General features: G+C 43.3%; 1 protein-coding gene across 1 annotated transcript in view; it reads right to left on the bottom strand.

The window, feature by feature from the left end:
- adcy8 (adenylate cyclase 8 (brain)) overlaps nucleotides 1-26,897 on the bottom strand; it is a 74,951-nt gene that overhangs the window by 18,059 nt on the left and 29,995 nt on the right. The window contains exons 3-8 of the mRNA XM_070919698.1: nucleotides 19,870-20,000; nucleotides 18,511-18,622; nucleotides 17,446-17,573; nucleotides 14,047-14,205; nucleotides 11,974-12,244; nucleotides 2,480-2,677 (exon numbers count right to left, since the gene is read on the bottom strand). Of these exons, the coding sequence (XP_070775799.1) occupies nucleotides 2,480-2,677; nucleotides 11,974-12,244; nucleotides 14,047-14,205; nucleotides 17,446-17,573; nucleotides 18,511-18,622; nucleotides 19,870-20,000 (999 nt within the window). The remainder of the gene's footprint in view (nucleotides 1-2,479; nucleotides 2,678-11,973; nucleotides 12,245-14,046; nucleotides 14,206-17,445; nucleotides 17,574-18,510; nucleotides 18,623-19,869; nucleotides 20,001-26,897) is intronic.

Raw genomic sequence — 26,897 nt, 5'->3', positions numbered from 1 at the left:
GACAGCAAACAAGTGCATTTATGCTAGTACTCCTACTTCAATCCAGTTTTTAAGTTTTGAGACTTTCTTCTTTTCCTCTACTGCGTCAATTTTACCTGAAAAATGACATTAATACAGCTGCTGTTGGGTAAAAATTATGGATCTTAGCTAAGCTTATTTTTCTATTTCTATTCCTTGAAAAGAATAATAGAATAAAATAACATCTCTTGTAACGTTAATGTACAAAGGAGCATAGTCAACTTCATTGGTTGTATGGAGATAAAAGGAGGAAACTGTCTGAGTGTTAAACTTTCCACCCCCGTGACCCCCGCTGCCCCATCCTCGCTCTGTCTCTTTCTCAAAGGATGCTGGGAAATTAGCAAGAGGATGCTTCACGTTTCGTCACAACTTTGGCAAAAAAAAAATGAGGGAGGCCAACAGCAAATCACTGCACACGTACTGAGGAGGTTAAAAAAAATGAGGTTCTTGGAAAAGTTTTGAAGATGGCAGTGGGGTTCCAAGGGAAACATAGATGTGGGGGGGGGCCCATATGAAGGTCAACTCAAAGGTTAAAGGTGAGCTTATTCATGGAGCAAAAAAAAAATGGGGAGAAGCTACAGAAGTGCATTATATTCACCAAAGAAGAAGAACATTCAGACACATTTTCTTGTTATTATGACGTCCATATCTTATGACTATGACTTAACATCTTTACAACATACGTTCTTTAGAATTACCCGTCGCTTGTCAGCGTTAAGTGATCGGTCAAAACCCTGCTATGGGCTGTTTCATTGGAATTCGTTGCTATGGCAACAACTCGTCCAAGTTTAGTTGCTGTCAGCTGTTGACAGCAAATAATGCCGTAAATAAACCCATTTATAGTGTTTATGTACTTGTAGCTGCCAAAGCATCAAACCAAAGAGGAAAATATAGCAAATTAGCGCATTAAAAATCTATTTATCACATTCTTTAACAGCTTGTTCCAGGTCTTCATTGAATATATATATTTTCTTTACACGGACTGAAATACGCACTATACTCCATTAAATGGAGATATTCTTGTTGTCTTGTTTTAGACACATTTCCTCAAAATCCAGCCTGATATCTGGTATCTTTGGAAAATGTAGGATCTCCAACAGAATTTAAAATAAAGGTCTGTGGGTTTGATCAATGTTTGGCTGCACAGGATGAGTTTGTAAAGACTGACCCAACAGCTGACTCATTATAGCCCTTCTTTATCAAATGATGACGACTGTTAATCATGTTGATTCTGTATGTATTCTGTTTCTTACCCACCATCTTTGAGTGTCCTTATCTGGTAAATCAAAAAATGACTAGTCGTAGTCTGATCATTTGGTCTAGTAGTAATTCACTGCAGTATCTGGATATGTAAGTCATAAATTTGAGAACCATCTCAGAAGGGCTTTTGTCTTTAGTGAATGCAATGCGCTCCTGTAAAAAGAAAAAGACTGTAAAAGGGTAACAGGTCCATGTCATGGACTTTTGGTCATGAGTAAACTAAAGGGGGGGGGGGGTTCTGCAGTCTCAGCAAAAACAAATCAACAAATTGCCAAACATCAATGTTTTGCCCAGCTGACTATTCTATACTCTGATTTCTTTTATTTCAGAATCAAACATGAGTCATGGGTGCGCTGGTTTAATGTCTGAGCCCAGTTTTAACAGTAACTCAACAAATATGGATGTTAATGAAGAGTTAGAGATTAGGTTCACTGTGTTTATTTAGAGTCTGAAGTGTGCTGACGGAATAATTATACCTCTAATTAAACTTCACCTTTTGTATTATAACCAATTACTAAATGTATATATTTCAAAACGCTTTACTGAACTTGAGAATGAAATGTCCTTCTTGACCTTGAGGACGGTGACTGTGAGAAAATGAACCGTGAGGTGGAATAAGACAGTAAAATAACAAAAAGCCTTTAAAAATGAATAAATTATATTTTAAAATGTAATTATAATGTATTATTAAAAGGCAGGACAAAAAAAACAGGATTATTAATTAGTACATTAATTTACCTTTTGTTTTACTTTGAATTTATCAGTGCATTATTTAAACATAAATTCATATCAGTTCTTTAAAGTGTATCAATTTATTAACTGACTATTATTAAAACGTGTGAGTCCATAATTATTCTGGTGGCACACTTCAGACTGAATGGAGTGAAAATAAAACCCTGGGCCAGCATATCTACATTTAGTATATCTACATTTATATATCTATAGAATAAATGCCCCTTAGTTAGCCATTAAGTGTTGTCTTATGTCACAGAGACTCGTGTAATTACAGTAAAACTAAATAAATACCATGCTTTATTTCTCTGCAATACCACAATGCCAAGTGCCTTTAGCTTACTCATGACAGGAAAAAAAAAATAGCTGGTTCTTGTTTTGCTTCTGAAAATCTTCATCTAAGAATAGATATGAGGAGGGAGAGAGAAAGAAAAAAAAAAAACAGTCATCTGTCTAAAACCCCAGCTACCTTCTCTTCCAGGCTGGAGTCTTTAAACATCAGTGAGAAAGGCTTGATATGCTCTCTTCTCAACTTATCGCCACTCCGTAAGTCGATGGCGCTCTCTATTCGCTTGTTAATTTCCTCAGGACCAGAGTGGACATGCAAAGCTTGTGCGAGATGGTTTGGAAGCAGATTTATCGAATTTCTCGTTAGGGCAGCCAGAGTCTAGGGGGAAAGCACATGCACATAGAATGAACCTGCTTGTCCCCCTTTTGTTTCATTCAAGTTACAAATGAAAAAGAAGAACAGACACACAGTTACGTTCATTACATACACAAAAGAAAAAGAAAAGAATTAAGGAAGAGGAAGAAAAGGGAAGACCAAAATGCAACGTTCGCTATCAGACAGACAGCTCAGAGCAAGTCATGCATCTCTCATTCACTCGCAGCATGTTCACTTTGCGCTGATGTTAGTGGTGACAAAAATTGTAATTATGCACATTTTACAACAAAGCTGTAATTTATGTCCACGGCTGTGATTGGAAAGGGGAAGGACTGGGAATGAAAACACTCAAAACGGATGAAAATTTAAAAAAAGCATGAAATGGAAACGCAGCTGAGAGAAAAACAGTTTAGTTGCAAAAATGTCACAACAAAAACACCAAATGCACAAAATGAAAACAAACGAACATTTATTTTATCGTGTTAATCTTTAACAAGTGAAGGTTTGAAAAAAAAAATCACATTTTCATAGACTGGATCGTCCAAAATGTTTGAGCACTTAAAAAAATGCATTACGTCCTAAACCAGGACGACCTTGCAAGACATTAAAAGGTAATTGAATGACAAGGTTCTTCGGTTTACAACGGACCCTCTCCTCAGGTGAAACTGACCTCTTCATCACTTCCCGCCTCGCTTGGCCTTCCATAAACTGAAGGTCGTAACCTCCCATAACTCTTTCATCTTTAAAGGACCACACTGATGGTTTTGAAATCATTCATGCTTTAATTACTAATCACTGACTATTTTTCGATTGTTCATTTCTATGAAAATCAGCTTACAGTGACTTGAGTCCAGCAGCCAAGACGGCAGCCAAAATATTGCGTCCCCCCGATACATCCTACCATTTTTCATTGTTTGGATTTTTCATATTTATTTATTCAGTTTACTGTTTAATTATATTTTTTACAAACATTTAATTTCCCAACATAGAGGTCTAAAATAAAATTCTGGTGGGGAAATAATGAATCATTGATATGTCTATAAATAGATAATCCATCGTGAATAATTTGTCACCTTGGTTTCTTTCTTTTAGTTTCATATTACGTAGCTTAGCGCAATAAAGGACGCCCCGTCCACTAAGTTCACTTTATAGTTCCACAACAACAAGTTTAATTATCTGACTGCAGAAAAGGCAACTGACTCAAATTTCTGATGTCGGAGTGTCTTTAAACACAACAAAAAAGAACGTTTTCAAAAAGGTCTCTACTTGCAGCTTCAGTTTTGATGGATTAACAATCTCAAGGAAATTAGAAGTCACCTTCAGATCTGGCAACCCAATCAGCAGAACGACATCATGTGCCAGTACTGAAACAGTTACTATCACCTCAGGCACAAAAACTACTTGGTAAAGGATAGGAAAAGGTTAAAAAACTAAACTACAGTTGACCATTGGTAGGAGACAGGACATGAACCTCTGTCTAACATTCACTTCAACCTCCTTTCTAAGAGATTTTGCGGAAAACTTTACATAATTTCCTCCTTTCCTTCGCAGAATATGATACACAATATTCTCACGGACAAAAGGACGTAAACAGTGTCATTCTCCCAGTGAGAATATACAAACCATTGGTACAGTCCTCTGATGTGCTCTACTCTGGAGTTAGTCAAGGTGAGCTGCTGTCCGTCCTGGAGGAGAAGCACTCGAGGTAAAAGTGATGAAGGTCGTACGTGAGGATCACAGTCATTTTCTCAGAGCCGCTGACATTAGCTCTCCACCATTAGCTGTGAGTTAAAGCAGCAGCGTGGCAACTTCGGACAAATTACCCTTTGGAGTGTCTGAGCCCTATAGAGCCGGCAGCCATTAAAGTGATTATGAGGGAAATGTGTGATGATGGAGATGTGTGTGAGAAATTCAAAATGTCTCTCACCAACTCCGGCCAATCGAATGTCTCACGGTGTCGCGCTTAATCCAACACGTTAACTAATGAAATCCATCATACTGAGATCGTTAAAAGTTCATTTCCAGACAAATCTTGATTAATGGATTTTTTTTCTTTTTTTCACCTGTGAGCCATTCTGGCTCTCACTGGCCGTCATTGCAGGCAGATTCAAGTCTAATCAGAGCTACCTGGGGATTATAGATGACAGCCATTTGGAGGTTTATCGGTCACAAATCAGAAACTGCAGCATTTATCAACCTCAGCGGAAAGATTCTCACATATGGAGAGCTTTGATATTCATCTGTAAGACAGGTAAGCCACAGACAAGTCAAACAACTCACTCAGTGCCATCCAGTAGTACAAAATATTAGTTTTTTGGTTCAACATCTTTCATGATATCAATCAGATAATATTAAAAACTACTGAGGAAATGGGATGATCTAAAGTAACATGAAGTGCACCTCACGTTCAAATGCAGTAGTTAGTAACTCTGACTCTTTTTCCTATCTGGAGAAATAGGAACAACCATACTTATGAATATATAATGTGGGGAAATTTATTTAAATGTATTTTTTTATTTTAATTTAGCAGACACGTTTTAATTTAAAACACAAAGACAGGAGAATGAAGTAAAATGTTGTGTCGGTCATAACATACATAAAATCACAGAAAGGCTCTTTGTGAATTAATCTGGACCTTGGGACAACAAGGAGCGAGGCATCCTGAAGATCTGACAAATAACTTGAAATCAATTCAAAAATCAATTCTAAAAGCAACTGCTAGCCCGTGTAAGGAAGCCAAAATCATGGCAGCAGAGTTTTGGATGAGCTGGAGGTGATAATAGCAAACGCAATGTAAACAAAAAGAAATATAGAATCAAGAAAAGTCCTGCCTGCTAAAAACTAAGGACTTTCCCGAATGTCCTGTGTCTCTGCCAGAATAGAGCATTAACTGAATGTAAATCGCCCTCTTTTGTTCTCTGCACACAGTGAAGAGAGAGAGAGAGAGCTGACGTTGAACTTGAACTCGACAAAACCTCCGTTGCATATGAATGAAGATGTGCGGCCTGTGTGTCAAATCATTAACATATCTGCCGCAGCCACAGAAAACACATGAGCTTCATTATAATGAAGACAATTGGACGGTATTTTGTGGAATCAGATGAGCATCAGCTACTTCAAATGTTCCGGGGCCAATTCATGGCGATGACTTGTAGATGACTTGTAGATGACTTGTAGATGACTTGTACGATCAGTTTATTTCAGAACGATCTCAGCTCACTTCTGCTTGGTCTGTAAGGAATGTGGGCTTTAAGGAATAGTTCGGCGAGAAGATCGATACCACCCTTATGTCTGTTTCGTTAAATATGAAGCTGGGGCCCGGAGAAGCTAGCTTAGCTTAGCATGAGGACTGAAAAGCAGGAGAAACAGCTAGCCTGTCTCTGCCTACCAGCAAGCTTACTGATTAACACATTATATCTTTGTTTAATCCATAAAAACCAAAGTGTAAAAACAACACGTTGTGGTCTTTCTGGGAATTATGTGCCGGACTATTTCCTGGCCGGGTGCAGTCACTGTGAGGTTGTTAGGCAACCAGTGGAGACTGCAGGAAGTCACTGATCCGAACCAAGTCGAGCTCGAGACAAGTTGGGCTTGGGCCATAATGAATTGGACTGGATAGTAGTACTCCTGAAGTACTCCTGTAGTCCTAGTATTGTAAATACACACAAAGAGCTTTATTTTGTCAAAATGTCATCTCACCTATTTACTCCGTACTCACTTTTTCACAAACTGTAAGAAATCACTTCACTATCACTTATAGCCGTTGCACTCTCCACCTTCCTAGATGCAGCACAGACGACCTCCTGACGTCAGAAAACAAATACAAAATAAGAGCTGAAATGCTTTGAACATCACAGACTGATCATCTCTTATGCAACTGGATTCAAACAGGAAAACATTTCCTGGTGGAGCTTTAAAGAAAAACCTGAAACCTTTACAGATATTCTGGGCACTGTACTCTTTCCCCTATAATTCAGCCTGACACATCCGAGAAAACCGTGGGATCTCCACTGGATCTATTTTGTACTAGACCCTCTTTTGGGACCAACGACATGAATCACAGAGAAGAGGGTGCAACTCTATATCGGAAATGTGGATCTAATACTTCATAGGCCACTTTATGACCTCTGCCGTACACTCATGACACGAGGGCTCAAAGGGGACGGTTGCCAGTGTTATGAGCCGTGCTGCCATGATTGTTTTTGGCGTGCACGTCCCTGAGGAAGCGTACAGCCTAAAGGGCACATGCTTCCTCCTCTGACATTTTTCTTCTGTGTACTGGCCGGTGTGATGTTGGTCGGCTATATGGGGAAGCAGTATGGGGGGGGGGGGGTTACATGTATGATACATATTAATAACAGGACACATTTGTCTCTCGGAAATGCCAACATATGATGCCAGGAAAAGGGCAACTGGAGGTGGGGGGTGGGGGGGGAGTGGTGGTGAATATATATAGTAATATCAGAGGACTTTCACCTGCTGGATGTCTCACATGTCTGGTAGTGTGACAGATCAATAACTTAATACTTTAGAGCCAGAAAGTAAAATTCACTGCAACATGACTGCAAGCAGGCGGCTCCTGGACCTGGACTAACAGCAACTATTGGACAGATTGCCATGAAACGTGGATGAATCCTGATGAAGCTGTTGATCGCCTGACTCTTCATGTAGCGCCACCAACAGGTCAACGTTTTCACCAACTCGTTGAAGACTGGATACTTCAATTAAATTTGTACTTATACAATCACAACAAAAGTCATCTCGTGACACTTTACATAAAGAGCAGGTCTAGAACGGACTCAGCGGCGGAGACCTTGAAGGGAACTGGACTCTAGGTGGGCGGCCAATATCACTACCAAAAACAGGCATAAAATGCCCCAAAAAGAATCTTTAATAAAAAAACAACAACTAATGACGAGTTCCCATCAGCTTCGACTGTTCAGCTGAGCTTATTTCTAACGTTAGTGTGCTAATACTACACCAGTCGGCACCGTGCACGCTTCTAGACTCTGAGTCTTCTTCTACGTTCCTCTTCAGCATCATCATTCTAAACCAAAGAACAAAATGTGACGTAAACATAAATACGAGATTACAAGAGAAGAACTGAGTGTGCGTTATTGACAGAATGTTTACAGGTACCACATTAAATGTTGGCATGTTCAGTTCCCAGTTAGTTACATGCTAATGTATGCTAATAATAGCATTCAGTGGACTCTCAATTTTTCATCTCTCCAACAATTGTTTTCCGGTGTTTAATGAGTCTCATTTGGGGATTTAAGATAATTCAATCCAAACCTCGAATTGAACCTAAATGAACTTTCAATAAATAGTCGTGGAAGCAATTTCTTTTTCATTTGGTGACAGAGAGTGAATTAGGGTGGAGGATCCAGAATGAGACCGAGCTGCCTCAGATGGCTGAGCCACCTGACACCATTTTAAACATTTAAAAAAATGTTTTCAGTGGAAATGAAAGCAAACATCTCAAAAACACAGACGAGAACCAAAGAAGGAATGTTCTTCTTGGCCTGGGCTTCGGTGTAGAGACACTGAGTAACTGGGTCTTCTGAGGGAACGCACAACCTCCTTTGAGGTGAAAGCGCTGTGACAGTGCTGTGCATCATGGGAGCCAGCAGGCACACAGCGAAGCATGAAAGAGGTAAAGACAGAGCCACTCAGCCGGTACACAGAGCCTACACAGAGCTGGAGTCTGATTTCAGGGCTGGAGCTCGGCGTCCAGGACTCACAAGTCTTTGCTCAGTGGCGGACAGGATATGATGTCATTTATTCAATAGTCATCAGGCTACTTCGCAATAAAAACCAGGACGATTGGAAGTCAAATACCAAATACTGTTATCAGCACAGAGCTGTTGCCTGGTTACTGGTGAATCATCTTTCATCACTCTTCATGCTCTTCAACCAGCTGTTTACAGTTAATGGAGGTTCATATATTGTCCATGTCAGTAAGTCCCCGGGGTTTCAATGTGAACCCATCCGTCTCAGGTTACCACAAAGTCCACATATGGAGGAGGCCTGGGTGCACGGGTCGGTCAAACAGGAGGCCGGGGTGGGTCGTGTCCCGCGTTTTTTTAAGTCACGTCACCAAATCGTGATCTTCTCTTAAACCCAACGTCTGTTTTAACACGAGGGGTAAATCATTAATGTTGATTGTTTTTATCAATTGATTGAGAAAATTAATCGATTATCAATTATGAAGCAAAAATGCCAAACATTCTGTCTCTTGCAGCTTCTCCAATGTGAGGACTTTTTCTTTGTTTTATAGACTAAACGATTAATTGACAAAATAATCTATAGATTAATCCATAATGAAAATAATAATAATATTGAATATTTTATATACGTCACTTTTTAGTTTTTATTACCAGCCGTGTCTGTCTGTCTGCCTGTCTGTCTGTCTGTGGACAGATTTCATCAACGTGACAGCGTCACTACAAGGGTGCCGGAAGTAAGGGGGTAGGAAGTAGAGAGGGGGCCGTTCTAGCATCATCATCTCCACAGTTCGACGTCAGACACGTAAAGTTTTGAAAATCTGATAACAACATATTGGCCAATATTGTATTTAAAAGAATAGTTCTATTATTTGCTTTCTTGCCGACAGTTGAGAAGATTGAGATCACCCTCATGTCTGTAAACACTCCAACGCTAGCTTTGCTTCACCGTCCCTGACATCTCCCGTCCTCTCTTTGACCCCCACGGACTCGTGAGGGCCGGGGACCGACAGCGGCAGGGACCTGAGAGCTATCAATGCTAGCTGGTCAATGTGTCCCCTTGTTATGTTGGCCTGGCCGATGTATCAGCAAGCTTCTAAGCACGGAGAAGTTAAAGACCTCACGGCACCTTTTGGATTCTACCACAGTGAATTAAAATAAAATACACTCTCACTCCTCTCCCTCTTTGTCTTACCAACACACACACACACACACTAATATTTTACCTTGTCCTCAATCCAGTGATGCTGAAAACTGCATCAGACCAACAGGAAGGGAGGACGGGGGCCAAGAGGACACAAAACCACCAGAGAGGGAGAAGCTGAGCTCCAGGCAGAGCCAAGCGACAACATAAAAGACACTTTAAAACTCCTCCGAGAATCCTTTGATATGCAAAGAGCCACTTTTTGAAAAGACTGTCCTGACAGGTTTTCATTGTGCTAGAAACAAAGAAGTGGCACTTTTCAGAAATAACATTCCTCTGAATCCAAACGCACGGCTACATCAAATGCTTTAAGCTCCTGACAGGCCGGCGGTGGAGGAGGAGCTGCACATGTCCTCATATATACACGAGAGGTAACGCAGAGTTCACTGTTAGCTCATGGCTGCACGAGATGAAACAACAAACTGTGGCTCTGCACATTGATCACAAGCTGACAGTGAAGACAGATTTCACACGAGGGCTGGGACATATCGCTTATCATCTTACACTGAAACCACATTGTAATGATATAAAGATGTGTTGACGTTGTGAATCGTGCTGAAAGGGCTTATTAATTGAACGGTCAGTGGAAAGAATATTACAGTTAGTAATCAAGTTAATCACAGGGCTGGCGGTTCGATCCCCAGCTCCTCCCGTCTTGTCTTGTCTCCATCCGGGGCTTTGAAACAACCTGCCAGTGTATCTGACATGAAATGTGAAGCTAAGTGATCTCGCTCACTCCAGCGAGAGCTTTGAAATGTTCCTGATGAGTCGCGGCGGAGCTGAACGGAGAAGCAGCAGGTCGTAGAAAGTCACCGCTTGGTTCTGGTGGAGGAACGCTGAGTTCAGGCCAGGCGGTGTTTTTTTTGGCGCCAACAACACAAGAGGCAACAGCTCGTCCCCTCAAACCAATCTGGGGATGCAACTGTGGCCTGAATATGCAGCTATCCCCCCTGAGCTACTATGTATGGTGACATATCTGTGAGTGTAGGTGGGGGAGGGGGGCAGCAGATACCCCCATGTGCAGGTCTGTGAATGACTGTGTGGGCTTGGGACCAACATTTTTCTGGAATGAATCCCGGGAAAGTGAATAAATGAAGACGCCGACCCTGAGCCTGATCCGCTTCACCCTGAACTTTGTCAGCTTGGCGTCTTCTCATCCATCTAACTCTGTTGTTTTTCTATATCATAGGAGTATGTGTGTGAGCTACATGTATTAATAAAGAACCATTCCGGATCAGACGTCACAAAGTGCTTCACATTAAAATGTCACTTTGCATTATATAAAAGAGCCCTATATAAAAGAAAGATCAGGTCTTATCTGACTGAGTATGCCAGTCTACTGGTTGTCCAGGCCCTGGTCCTCTCTCGTCTCGACTACTGTAACGTCCTGACGGGGCTGCCAGCTTGCACAGTAAAACCTCTGCAAATGGTTCAAAGTGCAGCCGCACGTCTGGTCTTAAAACAACTGCTCATGTCACTCCACTGTTCATGACTCGCCGCTAGCTCCCTGTTGCTGCTCGCATTAAGTTCAAGTCACTAACGCTCAGCTCTTGTCACAACATTTGCCTTAATCAGGAGGTTTGCTTCTCTCCACACTGGACGCTGTTGTACATGAGCACTAAATCTAAAAAGAGTAGGCAGACTTGGTTGAAAGAATGTGTTCAGAACGGACTGATCTGACTTTCTGGCAGGTAAAATGGTCTTTGGGATGAACTGGCCTCTCACTCAACGCTGCAGTACTTCCTCCAAAATCAACCATTTCAGACAAAACACCCAAAATGTCAACACGATGCCTCCGGGGGCCGGTTTGTTGTCACGGGCGGAGAGGAGCGCAGACAAATGAAGAAGGGATGAAGAGGATGTTTAAAATGGGCCACACAATAAGAAGCTCGTCATCCTCACAAACAGGCAGGCTGACACATGGTGACGCGTTACCACGGTAACACAATCTCTCCACAGAAAGCTGTCCACTCATTCCCAGGAAAACAAAAAAAGACAAAACAACCAACGAACAGGCGAGACAACTGAGAAGATCTCATGCACTGCAAAAAAAACGTCCATCTTAGGAAGCCACTTCATCCTGCAGGGAGGCTTAAAGTCTTATTTTCAACAAACAAGGGCCGTCTGCAGGTTAAGGTTATTTTACTTGATTCAATTTGGTTTGAAAAACAAGAGTTTGACAAACAGCTAAAATATCCTGCTAACAGTGTGACCATATTTCCTCCTGGAAAATGCCACCCCCACGTTTGAATAAAAATAACAGTTTAATCCTCAGTAGCAGAACCAGTTTGCTGTCAAGACAGATGGTTTTTTCACAGTGTGATAAAGTGCACAACGTGATTTGAATTACAAGCAGCGGCGGGACTTACGTTCTGCTTCCCCACGATGTTGTCAAAGGGAAGCTCGGGGCTCCAGGACGCCTCGTTGAAGGTGGTGCTGCTGGCCCGGCGGTCGGCCGAGCTGGCCGCCTCCTTCATGATGTCCTCGGGCAGGGTGAGCAGGCTCTCCTCCGGCTGCTTGATGAGGTACGTCTCGATGTTGTGGCGACGCAGGAAGTCGTTGCGGTCCTTCCCGTGGCCCTCCTCCACCTCGTAGTCGCCATTCAAACAGTCCAGTGCAGCTTTAGAGATGTGGATCCTCCTGGAACCGGACAGGCAGAGAATGTAGTCATTTTACTTCGGCTTTGTAGTTCCTCAGTAGGGTCAGATGACTTTTGGCTCCAAGAGAATCTCGTAGCAAAAGTTACTTTTGTTGAGGTAAAAACAACACGAAACGTGTGCAGCTACATAGTAAGAAATGTACTGTAGTACGGCCAAAATCCTGTCATGCTGGATAAACAGATACCATGTAGGACACTGTACAAGAAGTGCGCATGCGCCGACCTGCATGCAGCCTGTTGCAGTCGCTCCTGTCTGTTTTCTTATTTTTTCTTTATCATAACTTCGTATTTTTAACTACTAACTTCTTGAAGTTGCGCCCTCTACAAACACAGTTCTGGTACTTTTTTTCACCCTTTCGGTCACACACGGTACAGTCGCGTCTCTTATATTTGTACATACTTCTCATTTCTAAATGTATGCTACTTTCTACTCTTGAATGGGAGCACCTGTAATTTCCACCCAGGGATCAATAAAGTATTCCTGATTCTGATTCTGATTGAACTCAGAGTTTCCTGTAGAACAATTCATTTTCCTGCACGACAAAGAGTAAAACCCACACAACAACTCTTCACAACTAAAACTTATTCTTGGGGGAAGAGAATACAGAGAACACCTACGAGGTCTCTGAAGGAAAAGTCCTATTTCTTTTCCCATAGACAGAGTTATTTCACTGAAAAGTTTTTCCTCATTTCAAACACTTGGACGGCCACACAACTCTTCCAGTTCAATCCTCAGTACAAACAATAAGCAACTGTAGTGAAAGATCTCCCTGTGGGCACCTGCCAAGGTACAGGTGGATGAGAAGTGAAAGTTAAACCCAACATAAAGTGTGTTGTTCCACCACGAGCCTCCAGAACTGATGGGACCAACAAAAGCTTTCCCCTCGTTCTGTGGTTTGATGATGGTGTTGGAGAATCCCACTGGTGTTCAGTTGGGATGACATCTGGTGATTTAATCAAGTGTTTCCTTTGAATTATCACCGGTCTGTTCTCAGGTTGGAGTCCTTTAAATCTGCTGTTCAGTCTGAATATCACGGCATATTTATTGATCAAAATCCTCCCTAGAGTTCACAAATATACATGACATGTGATCAGTGACAGAGTCTGCAGGTTTCCATCCAAACCAAAGAGTCCGGCAGTTGATTGCAGCGACACATTGAGCCAGAGAGGAGCAGCCAATCAGTGACATGCGCAGGTGTGAATGACATCCAGCACAGTGTGATATCACTGAACTCGAAGTTCAGGTCCAGTATGTTCCAGCACTTACTGGAGGGTGTCTGGTGTGCTGGATGAGACGAAACCCTACATCATCAAACACTGAGAGATCTTCTGTCTGAAATACTGCAGAGAAACTGAAAGCTGAGTTCAGTCAAGACCACAGGTCAGCAGATGGTGGCGGGATGTTTAAAACCAGCAGTTAGACAACTATTCCCACCCAGTGTCCCAAGGCCAAACAGGGCCATCAGAGTGGAAATACAGAGATAATTTGGCACTTTAAATGACTCCCACTGCTGTGTATCAGAGCGCCCCAACAAACACACATTGATTTCCAAAGGAAATTGATTCTTGGTTGGACTGCAAAAGATACGAAGAGACAAATTATATATTTGAAAAATCCAGGCAGAATTTAAACCCATGACCTCCGTTACAAAAACAGCTTCTTTACCAGGACACAAAACCAAATGAAACGAAAAACATACACAAACTAAAAAAGCACCACATAAAACAGTTCACAACAGTTTTGAAAAACCCCAAAAACCTTGAATCTCTTCGGTGTACTCACCCCGGGATCCCTCCAGACTCCAGCTTGTTGGCGATGTCCACGTCCCAGGACCAGACGTCAAACTGCCACTTCCTGAGTCCCAACACGCCACACAGCACAGAGCCCGAGTGGATCCCGATACGCATGTCGATGTCGTGTTTCGTACGCGATCTCACGTATCTGGAAGAAACACAGTGAGTCTAGTTCAGGTTTTAAAAAGTAACCGGCAGAAGGATCCAGAAGTCTCTCTAACAACAAACTATATGTTCACTTCATGTCATTTTCACAACATGCCGAGGCTGCATAAAAGATCCACACAAAGAGTCTATATGCTTGGGAGGATTGTAAAGTACACATACACACTCATCGTGAGCAGTTTGAGGTTTAGTGCCTTGCTCAAGGACACAGGAGACTGAACCACCAACCCCACCATTAATAACTAACCCAGTCTACCACCAGAGCTACATTATGATCCATAATTCATAATAGATTAGTAACAAATGGTATAAAACATGCAAAAACACCGTTTGAATTGGATAGCACGAATAATAGGGTATTATTTTGTCATTTTAATGAATCTTTAAATTAATGACGCATGAATCTGAATAAATATTTAACGATAAACGTGCATATTTAAAATTCATATATTTAGTTTTGTGCTCTTAAAGGGCAGATGTTTTGTCTAAAAATACTCTGAGTACAATACAGCGTCTGTGTGCATTAATTCAGCAAATTAATATACATGAAATTGACCTTTGGCGAAACAGAGCACAGATAACGCTGACAGACAAACACTGTTCATAAATTCACCAAGAAATGAACACAATACATTCAACGCGTATCAGTGAGCCCGAAAACGAGGCGGAAAACGTTTTCAGCAGGATTTTCACACTCGTTAATAAATTTGTTTCTCATTTCATACTTTCTTATTATCCCTGAACACAATAAGAGCAGGACAAACTGAGGCTGAAAGAAGTCTGTGAAGAGCAGACAGGGCTGTCACGCCCATCCCATTTCATGCTTCATAACAGCAGTGATGAATGTGAGGTGAAAGGCATCCTGGGAGTTTGTGACAGGTGCTTAAAGTCAGTCGACTGCTGAACGACACCGACTGGAAATTAACTCAGACAAACTGCAGTTAGAGGTGACGACGACGATGACGACGATGTGACGCTTTATTGACTCAGCAGGGACGCTCTTCACCTCCCTGCGGAGGTCAGAGGTCAGCGCCGTGCTCCGGTTCACCCACGTGAAGTGCAGTAACCACGCAGTTTCTTTAGTTGTTGTTGTATTTTTTATCTCTATCGTGTTGAAAATCAATAACAAACCAACTTGATGAGCCTTGAACATACAGTGCGCTGTGTCTCACCTGCTCCGTACTCATGTTTGACCCCAAGGAGTTTAATATGAAAATTGCATCATGATATGCATTGGCGGTGTCGATAAATGAGGCACTCGACCTCTTTGTCTTTTTGTGCACAGTCGTACTTAGCCCCCCTCTCATACACATCAACATCATCATCAAAAGAATAAAAAATGAGGAAAATATGAGTAAAGAGTATGTCCAGTGAATTCAGGTTATTAAACTGGGACAAAGGCAGCTATTCACCTGCATGTATCAACACAAATAAGTGCCACACAAGAGAAGACCTTTGCAGTGAAAACGTTGATGTTCACAGCTACTGGCCTTTGATTCGGGTTGATTTTCCACGCTGATGACAGCAGACACAGATGTGTACGTCAGCACGGGGACTGAGTGGCTGACAAAGTCTGGACACAGGAAACTCTCCAGTTTTTAACCCTCAACACGTCTGATCTGATGTTGTTTCAGCAGCACAAGGAAACCTGCACCGACGTAGAAAGGGACAAAACTAAACGAGCTCTAACTGATCAAAAACCTTTTCACTGTCCGACACACACTCTTCAAGTCTCAGAGTGCTTAAAACAAACTACTTTGGGGAGTGTTTACACTCAAAGGGAGGGTGAGGAGCCTGCATAGGGAGGGGGCGACGTGATGAAACCTGGACCATCACTACGTAAAGACTGAAGGTTTTGGAAAGTTACAGAGACCATTGGACGATCACTGAAGTCTTTAGGCAGTGGTCAGAGTTCATATATTCAAAATGGCAACATGGACCAAGCTGCACTTTTGCAGCACAAAGCGGTCGTCTGTAGGCAGCTCACCATATTGACTTAATAGTATAGAGCACAAATCTCACAGCTTATCCATCACTAATCCCTCTCTTTCCTCTAAACGTCAGTGCTCCTCTCCTCCCTCACTGTCACGCTAAAAATGATGCGACAAAGAAGATAATCAAAAAGAAAACGCCTCAGGCCGTGATAGCACAAACTCCAGAGTTTCAGAAGTAACTGCAGAGCGACTGTGTGTTTTAAGAGAGTGATTTTCTTTCTGCTGCATTCCTCCTTTTCCACATGATCTGAAGATTACACAGTCAGTTATGTGTCAGGATTCATATGAGATCTGTAAATCCCTGTTTCAAAAAATTGATACCATCCCTGAGAATGTTTTTTTCTCCTGCCTCAGTGATGCGTGGATGTGTGAAATGGATGAACCTTGTAATTGTATGCATTATATGTTACTGATGTTCTGTAGAAACACAGCCAGGGGCAAATTCTTGCAAATGCAAATATTGCAGGGAAGCTGCTTTCAGATCACAGGCCTGGCGCACCGAGTGCTGCGTGACATGAGATAAAAGAAATGCACCGATAACAGCGCTGCTGTCCCAACACCTGGGGGTAAAAGACGCTTGCAGGGAAACAACTCGGGGGTCCTGCTTCTCTAATTCAACATATATATCATTCATTAATGCTGCAGTCGATTGTGAACACAGACGTATTTACAGAATCACAGTGAAGAATGAACCCCACATACATGTCCATAAACCCTGATAGTGATCAGTTTACAGCGCAAACAGCTGATGCAGAACAACAACAAGCTCAAGGTGAAGCCCACCGCCGTGAAGTATACCCCCGCAGCCCCCGTGAGGTGGGGGTATACTTTACGGCGGTGGGCTTCTTACAGCCCCGCTCTGGCCCACCGTGCACCCCTCAGCTTCAACGAATGTCTTGAAGGTATTAAAATAACATTTTGTCTGTTAGTGTTTTCAGTTCCAAAACTCATGTTGAAATATATTTATTCCAAGGTTTTTGTTTTCGTAGCCCACCAGGGGGGCAGACACACATTAAAACAAGCTGGCAGGCACACACACAGCATATGAAGAGTCGGGGGATTGCTCAGGTTATCACAAGTCATCCTGTAACGACCATGAACGTCTGAACCAAATTTCATGGACACCATCCAACAGTCGTCGAAATATTTCAGTTTGGGCCTCAGTGTCCCTCCAACTGTACAGTTAAATATCATGACAAGCAAAGCGGGGTTATGGAAGAAGACAGTACCTGATGGTTTTGATCATGCTGAGGCCCATCTCCACACAGCAGTGGGCGTGGTCCTGCCTGGGCTCAGGTAGACCTGACACACAGTAGTAACAGTCTCCCAGGATCTTTATTCGTAGACAGTGGTTCTCCTGCAACACACCAATCACATCAGTTTATAGGCAAACACTCTATATACAGTATTTATGGCAGCTTGTATTCAAATACACAACATACTGTGAATTCATTTAGTTAACCTTGCAACAGAAGAACATGAGAAATAAAATATTTCTAAAATAGAAATACAGAAAGATATCAGTGGCAAATAAATCTAAAAAAAACTAACTGGTGAAAACTATTTCCATATCAGGTGGGTCTGAAAAGCTCTTCAATCTAATATCAGACAAACACGCAGTCCTACAGAGTGAAGGCTCAATCAGTTATTCACTCTGTGGTTTGGAATAAAATACTTATCCGGCTATTGGAGTATCTTTGTTTAGCCTTCATGAGTTTTGGCAGCCTTCGATATGTAACGTTTAGCATCTACAACACGACTTCAGACACTTTGGCTGCCTAAAGATGACGAACACGTTTCCATCAATCTTTCACTCTTTTGACAACCTGATGTCTCCAGAAGATGTCAAAACTTGGTCAGGAAGAACAGAAGAAGAACATATCCTACATGTTCAACTCAAAACCTCCTTTAGGTTCAGGAAGTTGCTGTTAAAAGTTTGTTTTCCTTTACAGAACAAAGGTGTTGGTGATTATCATTAGTCATTAAAGATCCTGCACAGTTCTGCATTTCTTTGGTGATTCTGTCAGATCAAGTTGCCTCTCTCTCCATAACTGAGACCAGAGACCATTCCCAAACCTTTACGTAGTAGTTCTAGTTGTCTGATCTTACCCATACTCTGACCAGAGAGCTGTCAGATCAGAAAGTGCTCGTAGGAATTGTTTTTGGACCAGCCACGGTCGGACTCTGAAGTTTGGCCATAAAAAAGTGTCACCATTGGAATCAAGTGTAACTGACATGAATCTAAACTGAGTGTTTCATGCTGAAAATGTATATTTTGGGTAAAAATCACTTACATGTGCGAGGCGGTCGAAGCGTGCAAAGAGTTCATTCAACATTCGCACCAGCTCCTGCGCTGACAGCGTCGTGGAGAGGTTTGTGAAGCCTTTGACATCTGCGAAAAGAATGCTGAATAAAATATGGAAATGTCACTTTAATATCCAGGTCAGCTCTTTAACACCATCCAAATACTTATGATATTTAATGCAATGTAAACTTTGTGTTTTCCCTGTTCCTGTCTGATGAGTCTCTGTCAGTTGGTGTCTGACACAAACTCCCGTGCACTGATGATAAACACCTGTCACCTCTCTCACATCTCTGTGATGAAGAGCAACCCAGCTGCAGGTCTCACAGTATCAGTGTGAGAAAATGTGCAAAATGGGAAACACAAATATGCAGAAAAATACTGCGATTTAGGAAAAAACCTTCTCACAGCAGAGAAAGCACAAGTGACGGTAATAAAAACGAATGAAGGCTCCAGTTCAGACAGAGGAAGAACTCACACAGGTGTTTTCACTCATCTGGGCTGATGTGATTAGACGTCTTGTTGTCCACGTAATGTTTGCCATATAGTGTAGTTTTGTTACACCTGTTATGTTGCGTTAACTCTCACTATACGTTTTAATCTGCCTTTCTGTGTGGCCACAACAGCTGCTGCACTGATCTGCATCATTTCAAATCCACCTCATTTCTAAACGATGGAAGCAGGTAGTAAACTGTATTTTGTTAAGATCGACTGACTCACAAGCAGTCTCATGATACACTTGTTTTTTACCAACATGTGTTGTGTACAGTGTTTTTAATGATGAGGCCACAACAAACAAAACAGCTCTATTTGTTCATTTTCAACATTTTCCAACACCGTGGTTTGTTCAGAGTCTGCTGCTGGCCTTGCTTCACATGTTAAGAGACTGCTCCCACTGTTCACGTGACGTATTGCATCCTGCAGACATGTAGCGCTCATTTCTGACCAACTAACTAACGGACAAAAAGAAGTGCAGGAACACGCAAACGCAGAGTTAAAGGGAAGCGCATCCACACTCTCACAGCTTCGTGAATGTTCTCTGCCAACTCTCAACATACTGAAACCCGAGCAGAGGTCTAATCAGCCTGCACACCCGGAAACACCTGTGTGAGCGTTTGTAGTCAGTTTGACTCAGAGTGAGGCTCATTGCATCGTAGCACGGAGCGTCAGTACCCTACAGTTGCTATGGTTACCTGCAGAGTGACATAGCTTGACACCGATTATCCCTGTTTGAGTCAATATACGTGCTGCTGTGGTGAAACATACATGCTTTTCAGAAACACAACATGTCACCTGACCTGCTGATGAAGACGCTTATTTTACTGAAGTAACAGCAACGTGGTGGCCTCACCTGACATTCTCATAGCGGTGGATGTAGATTCTGTGAAACTGATGCTGGAGGTGTTCGTCCTCTACATTTGTCATGTCGTTGATCATTTCCAAAACTACAAAACGTGGTAGGACTGATAACACCAGTCTCTCCTGTGGGGGAGAAAAATCAATCATATTAGTCCTCTGAAACAAGAACAAAAAGGGCCGATATCAGATATTTGGATGTTTGAGTCTTACAAGTGATATTTTCTATAAAAAGGGAAAAGAATCAGCCACTTGAACCTGTTTCCAATAATTTAAAGAAAGCAAGATTTTTAGGGCTCAATATACAAATAGCGTTTATATATACTGTATATAAACACAAAATGAATATGTTTGTGGTGTTTGCAGCTTTGAGTTAATAAGTTTGAAAACTTGATATGTGTACATTTCTTACATCAAGATTAAAAATAATTAAATGGAGACACAAGTCAAAAACTAAGTATTAAACAGGCAAAGACTCGTGAGATCTTGTAATAACAAATTACATAAAGGCTGTAAGAAATGATTTAAAAGATGCCTCCGCCAGCCTAAGCTCCTGGAGCAGGATCCTGCAAAGCCTCCAGGCCCACAGAAACAACACAAACAATCAAATTTGTCTTGTGGTTTTTGTACTGACGCAGTGCCACTTGGCTAAAGCAGAAACAGATTTGGAGTGGGAGCCATGCAGCGTCCCTCAGTATTTTTTGGCCTCGGGGGAGCTGCACCGGCGCCAAGCAACTGCCTCCTTCAGATACTGAATACATTAAAACCAAGACTCAAGTTTCTCTACCCAGAAATCCTGCTACCGTTCAAAGACCCAGCTGGTCTCTGGTGCTCTGCACTCACTATCTTCCTATTGGATCAGGTGTCATGAGTGTTTGCTGCAGTAGTGTCTGCTGATGTAGTAGACAACACTGTGTCTAATGTCCGTCCTGAACCTCTTCTTCCTCTGTGCACAAATTCACTTTCTGTCAAATCCTCCGAAAAGATGAACTTTTCCTCACTCTTCTGCGGCAGTGAACAGTTTAGAAAGCACTACCCGCCAACACCACGCAGACACAGGATGAACACCTGCTGAATAATATCATGTTGTTTTTGCCCTGTTTGGCTCATAATGCAGTAAAAGATAAACGTCCAGCCTCCTGTGAACTCAGTGAAGCTGCATGACGCCGTCTGAGAGCTCTGGAGAGGGAGAGGGGGGAGAAGGGGAGAGGGAGGGGGAGAGAGAGGGAAAGAGGGGGAGAGAGAGGGGGGGGGGCGAGGGGGAGAAAGAGAGAGAGGGGGAGAGAGAGAGAGAGGGGGAGAGGGAGAGAGGGAGGGGGAGAGAGAGGGAAAGAGGGGGAGAGAGAGGGGGGGGGTGAGGGGGAGAAAGAGAGGGAGGGGGAGAGAGAGGGGGAGAAAGAGAGAGAGGGAGGGAGAGAGAGAGGGAAAGAGGGGGAAAGAGGGGGAGAGAGGGGGAGAGGGAGAGAGGGGGAGGGAGAGAGGGAGAGAGAGAGAGAGGGGGAGAGGGAGAGAGAGAGAGGGGGGGAGAGGGAGGGGGAGAGAGGGGGGGGGCGAGGGGGAGAAAGAGAGAGAGGGGGAGAGGGAGAGAGAGGGAGAGAGAGGGAGAGAGAGAGGGGGAGAGGGAGAGAGAGGGGGAGAGAGAGAGAGAGAGGGGGAGAGGGAGAGAGACAGAGGGGGAGAGAGAGAGAGAGAGAGAGGGAGAGAGAGGGAAAGAGGGGGAGAGGGAGAGAGGGAGAGAGACAGAGGGGGAGAGAGAGAGAGAGAGGGGGAGGGAGAGAGAGAGAGAGAGAGGGAGAGAGAGGGAGAGAGAGGGGGGGGAGAACTGGCAGACCGTCACGTCATTCACCGACAGCGAGGGCTTCACTTCTCCTCTCTGCCGATGTGACAGTAAACTTCTCCACTATAGTGGCCAGCAGATCTGCCAATAAAAACAACGTTTCCACTAAAACCAGGTAAAACCAGTCCTTGGATGCTGGAGCGTATCCTGCTCAGTAGGGGTTCTGGGGAGAGTGCATAGAGCATCCCCGACAGAGCACAGCCCTGCCGGACCCTTCTACACACTCTAAAAGGACCCTTCAACACACTCTAAAAGGACCCCTCTACACACTCTAAAAGGACCCTTCTACACACTCTAAAAGGACCCCTCTACACACTCTAAAAGGACCCTTCTACACACTCTAAAAGGACCCCTCTGCACACTCTAAAAGGACCCTTCTACACACTCTAAAAGGACCCCTCTGCACACTCTAAAAGGACCCTTCAACACACTCTAAAAGGACCCCTCTACACACTCTAAAAGGACCCTTCTACACACTCTAAAAGGACCCCTCTGCACACTCTAAAAGGACCCTTCAACACACTCTAAAAGGACCCCTCTACACACTCTAAAAGGACCCCTCTACACACTCTAAAAGGACCCCTCTACACACTCTAAAAGGACCCCTCTGCACACTCTAAAAGGACCCTTCAACACACTCTAAAAGGACCCCTCTACACACTCTAAAAGGACCCCTCTACACACTCTAAAAGGACCCTTCTACACACTCTAAAAGGACCCCTCTACACACTCTAAAAGGACCCTTCAACACACTCTAAAATGACCCCTCTACACACTCTAAAAGGACCCCTCTACACACTCTAAAAGGACCCCTCTACACACTCTAAAAGGATCCTTCTACACACTCTAAAAGGACCCCTCTACACACTCTAAAAGGACCCTTCTACACACTCTAAAAGGACCCTTCTACACACTCTAAAAGGACCCCTCTACACACTCTAAAATGACCCCTCTACACACTCTAAAAGGACCCTTCTACACACTCTAAAAGGACCCCTCTACACACTCTAAAAGGACCCCTCTACACACTCTAAAATGACCCCTCTACACACTCTAAAAGGACCCTTCTACACACTCTAAAAGGACCCCTCTACACACTCTAAAAGGACCCCTCTACACACTCTAAAAGGACCTGTACAACACCTTGATCTTAGCTATGAAACCTGCGCTGAACCCAAACTTCTCCATGACCTTCCAGAGGAAGTTGTGCTCAACGCGGTCAAAAGCCTTTTCCTGGTCTAGAGAAATCAGACCACTGTTTATACCCAATGAGCTAGAGACCTCCAAAACATCCCTAATTAGGTAGACATTGTCTACCATGGACCTGCCGGGCACACAGTAGGTCTGGTCCCGATGGACGACCTGCTCCATAGCTCCCCTCAGCCTGTTGGTCAAGGCCTTGGACAGAAGCTGGTAATCCACACACAGCAAAGACACGGGGCGCCAGTTTTTGATGTCCTGCAGGTTTCCTTTCTTGGGTTGGAGCGTGAGAACAGCTCTGCGGCAGGACATCGGCATGGAACCAGAAGCCAGACTTTCATTAAAAACATTTAAAATATCTGCACCTAAGACGTCCCAGAAGGCTTTATAAAACTCTACCGTTAAGCCGTCGATGCCGGGAGCCCTCCGGCCCTGCATGCTTTGCAGGGCGGCCTGAAGCTACCGCATCTGCAGCGGCTCCTCGAGCTGGGAGTTAGTATCCCCGGAGACCTGAGGCAGTTCACTGCAGAACTCCTCCAGCAGTGTGTCCTCCTCCTCATACTCAGTGGAGTAGAGAGCGGAGTAAAACTCCGCCGCCCGCCTTCTGATCTGGCCTGGCTCCATGAGCTCCTGCCCCGTGTCTGACAGCAAGGAGTGGATTACCTTCCTCTGTCCGCTCTTCTTCTCCAGGCCGAAGAAGAAGCCAGAGGGAGCGTCCATCTCAGCGATGTTCTGAAATCGGGACCTGACCAGTGCACCCTGTACTTTACCGTCTAGCAGGTCGGCTAAAGCCAGTTTCTTTACTTTGAGGACTTCAATATATCCTCGATCTCCTGTGGACTCATAGATCTGGTGACGTCTCGTGTAACATTGAGGGTGTGCTGTTGACATAGAAGTTTAATCTCAGTCTTCCCACCACTGCCTGAGACTGCTAAAAGCACCCTTCCTCTGTCTAAAAACACCCCAGAAATACACAAGAACCTCCCTGAACTTTTTTGTCAAATGTTAAAACTGAATTAAAATGCCAATATGCACTTTTTGGCAAAACATTTCGAATAAAAACATGACATAAAAGGTGTTGGAGAAACGACCCGATCTTTTCTGCAGCGTGCAGCTTTCTCTGCTGGCTGCTGCTCAGTTTAAAACACGACACACACTCCTCCTCCTCCTCCTCCTCCTCTTCACTCCCGCTTTCATCCGTCTGTTTCCTCACGGTGTCCTCCCCAACTTCACTCCTTTTAGCCTCACTGGCTGCATGTTTTGTCTGTCTCCTGCGTTTGTTAGCAGGTTTTGGCTTTGCTGCTGCTGCTGCTGCCTCCTCCTCCATCTCAGCTTCCTCCACCTGCTCACTCCATACAACACTTTCCTCACCTGTCTTACCCTCCTGTGTCTCACTGACCTCACCTGCATTGTTCATCAGTTCCACACACACCCCACTGTCACCTGTTTTGACCCCCTTTCTCCCCCCAACCTCACTTTCTCCTACCTCACCCCGCGACAGCAGTCACCCTGGGCGGAGAGACCGGTCAGCGGTGGCTGCCCCCAGCTCCGGGACAACGGGCGGAGCAGCGGACCCCCCAACCCCACCCCAAACACATCTTCTTCATCCATTACAACATTCATTAACATCTGATTAGCAGTAGTTGACTTTGACATAATAAGACAGTAAACACAGCGTGTTCAGCTCCAGTCTGATCTGTATTATGTCAACACGCAGTGTGTCGACACACCGCCGCTCGTCATGCACTGCAGGTTACTGCCACTGTTTTTGATTGGATTTGATTCTGTCATAAACAACACACACATAACACACCACACTCCAAATACACAAAACTAAAATCACAGATTTAATCCAACAACGGACACGAACATGCAAAGACAAAAACTATGAAATGAAATCAAATAAAAGCTTCTCTAAATGTAAATCACACGAGTTCTGCATATTAATTAAAGCATTACAGAGGATAAAAACATTAAGGGTATAACTTCTTTCCAAAGTTTATTGTTCAATCGTAAAACATTCTGCTTTTATCTTTGTCACTATTTAATAAACCAATTTGAGGAATCATTGCCAAAAATGTCCTCTGCCCTTTAGTTAGATATATCTATAAATACACAGAAATACTTTTTCAATATTCCTACATTTTAATGGTTCTATGAGTCTATTAGTGCTGCAGTGGTGTTTAGTTGTTATTGTGGCAGCTTGTGATGCTGTGACTGGAGGACCGGAAGCTGATTGGACAGCTCCAGGTTGGCCGGGACCATCAGCTGTAAACTGTGTAAACCGTGTCGGAGGACAGCAGGTGTTTCTGTTGTTCGGCGCTCTCTGCCGACACGCCGCCTCCTGCTCTGTTGTGTCGTGTTGACCCGCTATCTGTGCTGGAAAGCGGAGCAGTGCATCCCCCAAATTAAGGTCTAGACAGACAAACATTTCAGTGGAGCGTTGCTAATGCTTCGGCTGCTGCATCGCTACCGAGCGCTCGGGGGTTTGGTGCTGGAGATTCACTGCAAGAAATGTGGATTTTACTGAGTCGTCTCGAATTCAGGCTGGAAGTTTGAGTCTCAGAGCTGCGACGTTTCCGTGCACATTCAGATCTTTGTTCGTGTATAAAAGGCCGCCTTTCACGATCCATCCAGAAGAAAGATTGAAATGTTAAATCACTCACATGTGCGAGGCGGTCGAAGCGTGCAAAGAGTTCATTCATTCATTGCATTTTATTTGTGGAATATCGACGCACTCTCTTTGCTCACGTCGACATGATGTTTATTTGTTGAGCTTGACCTCTCCTCTTGAGTGATAATTTAACGCAGTTTTACTTTAGATTCACTAAGAAACAGAATACCTTACTTTACTTTTACAGCTTAAAAATGTGAATCATTTCATACTAACATCAAGGTGACATGGGAATGGAATCAGTAATATTAAGTATAGTAGAACAGCTGAATATAATAATCAATTTATGCTCTTAGTTTCATTGTTAAGGGTTTACAAACTTGACTAGGTGTCATGTCATGTCTCAGTCTGAACATGTTTTTATTAAAATCATGTTTTTTCCTCGCAATAAACTTCCTTTTCTAGAAAATAATTGGAAAAGAAATGTCGGCTTTGCTTTTCATTTCATCAATATTTAAAGAGACAAAACAAACAAATGTCAAACTGCATCTCACGTGTGTTTTTGTGCCGTTTTACTGTTTCAACCACAGCAGCTGCTGACTTGCTCAGCTGGACATTTCTTGCAGTGTGGACAGTTGACGGGGGCTGCAGTGTGTGTTTGCTCCACTGGACATGGTCTCTGGTTTGGACAGCTGAGAGCCAGCGGACTCAGTGTCAGATTAGCTTTGAAAGTCATTAGCGCAGCTTGATTTTAGCCGCGAGCTAAAGCCCTCCAGCAGCTCACTGACAACTTCTATCTTCATATCTCATTCAGATTGTGTTAAAGGTTCACTAGAAAACACTTTGTTCCATCGTCCTGTTTTTATTGTCGCTTCTGGTCGTTTTCAGTCTAAAGGCAGCAATGAAAGAGCTTTCAGGTCCAATTTAATGTCAGCGTCTCAAGTTAATTCATATTCATAATCTGTGCTTCCGCACTGAACCATAAGGTTTACTCCAAAACAGTAAAGATCTGTTTCTTTAAAGACTTAAAAGATGCATAAATGCCCCCAAGAATGACTCTTTTATATTCACATTTTGGCCGTTTAGATGGCACAAAGTGAGTCCTTTCAGGAACAGTGAAACTTTAACTTGAAATAAAAAACGTTAGGCTGTGCTATACAAGCTAAAAGCTATATTATGATGAACTTAATAATAACTACATGACATTTCCATTCTCATATTGGCTAACTTTTTATGTTTGGAAGGCGTAGATTTGATTTCAACTATATATAGTTTTAACAGAGGTGGTGTTCAGAGGGTTTATCAGAGCCTGTTTGATGAAAACAGCTGCCTGCCGCTGCTGGGACCGAGGATGATGAGAGCGGTGAGACTG

This window comes from Enoplosus armatus, chromosome 14 (assembly GCF_043641665.1).
Source record: "Enoplosus armatus isolate fEnoArm2 chromosome 14, fEnoArm2.hap1, whole genome shotgun sequence".
Taxonomy (NCBI): Eukaryota; Metazoa; Chordata; class Actinopteri; order Centrarchiformes; family Enoplosidae; genus Enoplosus; species Enoplosus armatus.
The sequence above is the reverse complement of the archived record's forward strand: the minus strand, read 5'-3'. Positions and strand labels throughout refer to the sequence as shown.